This window comes from Cornus florida, unplaced genomic scaffold (genome assembly GCF_030987335.1).
Source record: "Cornus florida cultivar Cherokee Brave unplaced genomic scaffold, ASM3098733v1 CherokeeBrave_3.0.0_Hap2_Chr08, whole genome shotgun sequence".
In the NCBI taxonomy this organism is placed as follows: Eukaryota; Viridiplantae; Streptophyta; class Magnoliopsida; order Cornales; family Cornaceae; genus Cornus; species Cornus florida.
In genome coordinates, this window is record NW_026775578.1 from 65749323 (window position 1) to 65754609 (window position 5287).

General features: G+C 33.7%; 1 protein-coding gene across 1 annotated transcript; it reads right to left on the reverse strand.

Annotated features, from left to right (window-relative positions):
* Positions 1–1542: 1542 nt before the first annotated feature.
* Positions 1543–4737, reverse strand: LOC132270422 (PTI1-like tyrosine-protein kinase At3g15890; the record flags this gene model as incomplete). The annotated part of the gene is made up of 3 exons (XM_059771603.1): positions 1543–2194; positions 3769–4031; positions 4576–4737. Coding segments are annotated over 3 exons (1077 nt in total), but the record flags the coding sequence as incomplete, so codon positions are not given.
* Positions 4738–5287: the final 550 nt, after the last annotated feature.

Genomic DNA, 5287 nt, shown 5'->3' on the forward strand with positions numbered 1-5287 from the left:
ACTATGTGATACAAGTTAATGACCGTTATACCCTTTAGTCTCAATTTATTGAATTATAACAAATTACCATTTTGCCCTTTTGGACCTTGTTATTTAAATTTAATGTGAAAAGACCGTTTTACCCTCGGATGATTTTGGGTCGGGTAAGGACTCGTTTAATGATCCGGATCCATGAGGATTTGGGTCGTTACAAGCCCATATTTTTCAAATAACAGTTGAAAAAACTGAGCTCAACACTTTTGATTTTGTAGAAGTAGAATTGGTTTGCAAGCCAAACCACTCCACTAGTTGCATAAGAGAATTACATCCCGGATTATCTATGTGTAGAAGAGAAAAAATCTCACACCATACCTTCTGAGCATAGCTACAAGTGCAAAATATATGATCATTAGAATCCACATTCCTCATACAGTTGTGACAAATAGTAGCAAAAGTAATGCCTCGTTTTTGCAAGTTAGCCAAGGATAAATTCTTGTTATGTAAAATGATGCAAACCCCTACAGTGATTCGAGGCCTGTAGTGTTTCCAACATAGATCACACCATTTCACTATTGGAGCAATATATCTGCATGAGTTCCAAGCTTGTTTCAGAGAGAATCTGCCATGTTCCCTGCACGTCTGCTTCTTCTTATCTCTTATACTCTGTGTCGTCTCCGCCACCTTGTAGACCACTGACCCCGCCGCATCTTTAGTTTGAAAATGGCAATTTTGGTTAAAACAGAAGCCGAGGTCATTGTTACTATGTTTCTTTTCCTTCTGTACTCTGTTTCTTGAGGTTTGTGGGCTCTGCAACATATACAGTTGATGTTGTCAGGTGCAAGAGGTGAAAAGATGGCACCCTGATTGCATGACTCGTAGGGTGAATTTGACGATGATGGCGAGGTTGAAAGATTTGTTGCAATGGGTGGTGCCAAGGGCACTATCGAAATAATAATTTTATTATTTTATTAAAATAATTAGGTCAAATGTAAGGTCTTTTTTTTGTAAAAATCCCATGGTATGTTAATTGATTCAAACGAAAACCATTTTAGGGGAGGTAAATAATATTCTTAAAAATTGAAGAGTTGTTTGAACTTTTAGCTAACTAGAATGTAATTTATCCTTGATAATATTCACATGATCACAATAAGATATCTATTGGTCTATTAGATTACAAAAGACCGCTCACAGATTTGAGCTTACGAGGTGCCAAAACTTGATCATTTAGACCCCAACTCACTAAAAAAATAGTCGTATAAATTCTCCAGATAGCATAGCCTAGTGGCATAATTTTTTATTCAATTAATGAAATATTGTGTGTTCTGAAAGGGATTGACAACGTCATCTATACAATGAAATGGAAAGGCCTGCCTTATGCATACATATATGTGTGTATAGAGATACACGTATTTATGAAAATAAAATCAATAAAAAGGATGCAATGGCCTTCTAATTTTTCAATCAATCTTGACTATCCAAATCTTATCTAATTACATGACTTAACAGGTTCTCAAAGGCCAAAAAGATACAAATCATAAAAATTCAATCAAAATATTTAATTAATTATCTCCTTGAACTCACAATTGGCATTCTTGGCACAGAATTTTCTTTCCCAAACCATTCATAATCTGTATCATGGTCATCTCCATCTTCATGTTCATCTTCATCCACCGTGCCTTTAACCCGTGGTACCTCTTTCTTCCTCCGCCCTCCTCCTCCACCACCACAACCACTCCTTAGCCACTCCACCACTTCCGACATGCTCGGCCGGTTCTCGGGATTGCCATCGGTACACTTCATTGCAATCATAATGGCTGTCCTCAACTGTTCATGATCATACTTACCCTTTAATCTAGGGTCAGCAATATGATTGAAGACACCCTTTTGGACATAAGGTTTAGCCCATTGTACAAGGTCTCTTTTAACCCCTCCTGGGAGTTTCTCTATGGGTTTTCTAGCACTGATTATTTCTAGTAGTAATATACCAAAGCTATACACATCACAGCTCTCTGAGACCTTACCCCACATGGCATACTCAGGTGCTAAATACCCAAGTGTTCCCTTCACTCTTGTGGTCAAGTGAGTCACTCCATCTGGTATAAGCTTGGCAAATCCAAAATCAGCCACTTTGGCATGGAATTCTGAATCTAAAAGGACATTGCTAGCCTTTATGTCTCGGTGTATTATATGTGGATGTGCCTCATGGTGTAAGTATCTTCACAATGCAAAGAACAAAAATAATTAACCCTTAAGATCATGGGCAGCTTGGTCTAATTAATCATATTGAAGAACTTAGCACATGGAAATTATATATATATCTGAAAAACTTAGGATTGAGTGGAAAATGATATTCAAGCCTACTTATTAGGCCTACTTGTTAAATTGACAAAATTAAATGATGGCCTAAAGTGGAGCCTAAAACGGGATCCCATTTCAGACCATCAATGACCTTGATTGTTTAATTTTGACAAATAGACCTAATTAGTGGACCTGAATATCTTGACTCGAAATGATTAGAACTTGATATTTAATCACAAAATTATCATGAAAGGGTCACTAAACCAATTTATAAATGCATATAGAACACACATGTATTGTATATGTATATATGTATATATATCCATCAATCTAGATTAATTCATGTTTATCTATGTATTTATCTATAACTATAAAGGGATCAAACTTTTGATGAAATACATTGTTAAAATTAGATTAATTAATGCCATGTTCATTCATGTATATGCTCATTCATGCATCTGTTATTGTACGTGTATCAAGTGGATACATGTATCAAGAGTGTACATGTATCAAGTGAGTGCATGTATCATATGTGTGGTTGAGAATTGTCTTGAAAAGATCAAAGGTCTATGGAAGAATAGTATATATAGTGTAAGGGATTTGTTGTTAAGACATATCAACACAACAAAGAATTCAATCCAATACAGAAAAATAATTGTTTCTTCATTCTTCTCCTCTCTTCACTTAGAAATTATTTAGTTGGTTGAAACTACAGCCAACATACATTACAAAAAGTTGAACTTCCATCTAACCTTAACAAATCATGTTTCTTTTGTTGATTGAAATGTGACCTTAACAAATTTCTGAATGCATATAGAAAACACATGTATTGTATGTATATCCATCAATCTAGTTTAATTCATGTTTATCTATGTATCTATCTATAACTATAAAGGGGTCAACTTTTGATGAAATACATTACAAAAAAGTTGAACTTCCATCTAACCTTAACAAATCATGTTTCTTTTGTTGATTGAAGTGAGACTTTAAGAATTAGTCCAACCTAGTTTCATTTGTTTAAGTATGATGATTCCTTTCATCTAACCTTAATAAATCACGCTCATTTTGTTTATTGAAGTGAGACTAATTCAAGAATTAGTCCAACCAAGTTTCATTTATTTAAGTAAAATGCACGATCTCTTCATGAATAAATATTAATTATAACCATTCAATTTTATTCTTAAAATTCAAGTGTATAAATCAAATGTTCAAAACATATTGAAGAATCATAAGAAATTAATAAGATCCTATAAGTAATTTATATGAGGTAATTAGCTGAATTCATTAAAAAAAAAAAAAAATTATCATATATATACATGGAATTTTTAATTTTAATTTTAATTTTTTAAAGATTGATGATCTTCACATATATGCCAAATATATGTCTATAACCTATAGTTTAAAATTTTAATCTATCAAAAAGATTCAAGAAATTCAGCTGCATTAATTAATCAAGTGTTTCCCTTAAGGAATATATATACATGTACTTACGCTATTCCTTCTGCTGATCCAATGACTACGCTCATTCGTCGTGGCCAATCTAACAAACAATCAGCAGCTAGTTGGCCATGCAGATGAGTGATCAAGCTGTGATTAGGCATATAGTCATAGACTATGAGCCTCTCATCACCTCCTGCATAGAATCCCCTCAAACCCAACAAATTCTTATGTCTCACCCTTCCAAGTATTTCCACTTCCACTGCAAATTCCATTTCCGCCTTGGCACTCATCGCCTTAAGCCGTTTCACTGCTATCTGCAATACCAAACAAACATATTTTATAAACACCTCTATTTTGGTTGCTTCTTCTTTGCTGCTTCTTTTTGGTGCATCTATATATATATATATATGGACTTGGATTTTCTGCTATACAGTAGCCTTCTATGACAGGTACGTCATCATGATCGGAGACTTACACAGCAGAGGATTCGTGTCCATGTATAGGTATATATGTACATAAATATATCGATGACATGACATCATGATTATTATCAGATAATTAAGATCCGAGATCACAGCTATAGAGTTGAGTATTTAAGTCCCAAAAGAGTACATAGGTGTGTGAATTTCTTACTAGGATAAAAAATAAAAAATAAAAAATGGTCGGAGAATTATACCATAGAGGATCCGTGTCTATGTATTGGTATATATTTGTATGTCTATATATATATATATATATGTGTGTGTGTGTGTGTGTGTGTGTGTGTGTGTGTGTGTTTGTGCGTGTGTGTTTGTGTGTATATGCATGTTTTCTCCTATGCAATTAATTATAAGAAAGGAAAAAGATGGACATGATTGCCTCGATGCCTTTACTTGTTCGACCCCAGTAAACACTTCCAAACCCTCCCTCGCCAATTTTATTATCGTCATGGAAGTTGTTTGTTGCATGAAGAAGCTCCTTCAGTGTGTATACTTCCCATGGATAATCTCTTTGCTTGTTTACACTAAAACAAAAATAAATATATTAGCAAAAAAAAAAAAAATTGAAAAACTAATACCGAAAAAAAAAAAAAAATTACTACAGATTTAACAAGTCAAATTAATTTTATTTGCATAAATTGAATCTATGAATCGTACCTGATCTCGGGTTGTTCAATTTTAAACCAACAGAAACATTTGCAGAACATTTTTTTTCCTTTGTAGTATTCGAAGGAAGGTTAAGAAGGAAGAAGGTGATGAGAATAGAAAGGAAGATAGTAGGGTTTGAAGGGGAGAGAACAAGGTGGGATCTAACAAGAAGAAAGCAAAGTTTCGGACATTTCAAAGAGAAGTGAAATGGTCTTTGAGTTGAAGAGAGAAAATTGTAGTTTAATGGTGTATTGAATATGATGGGATGATGCCAATTATGAGAGCCTTCAAGTTGGATGTAATTTAGTGCTTGTAGGGTTTTGTTAAGCAATTTTTTGCCATTGGAAATGTCATTGTTTTCATATTTCTGGATGACCATATGCTTATATTATGTATGTATATACATATATAATAGTTAATTAATTTTACTTATATTAATTCCA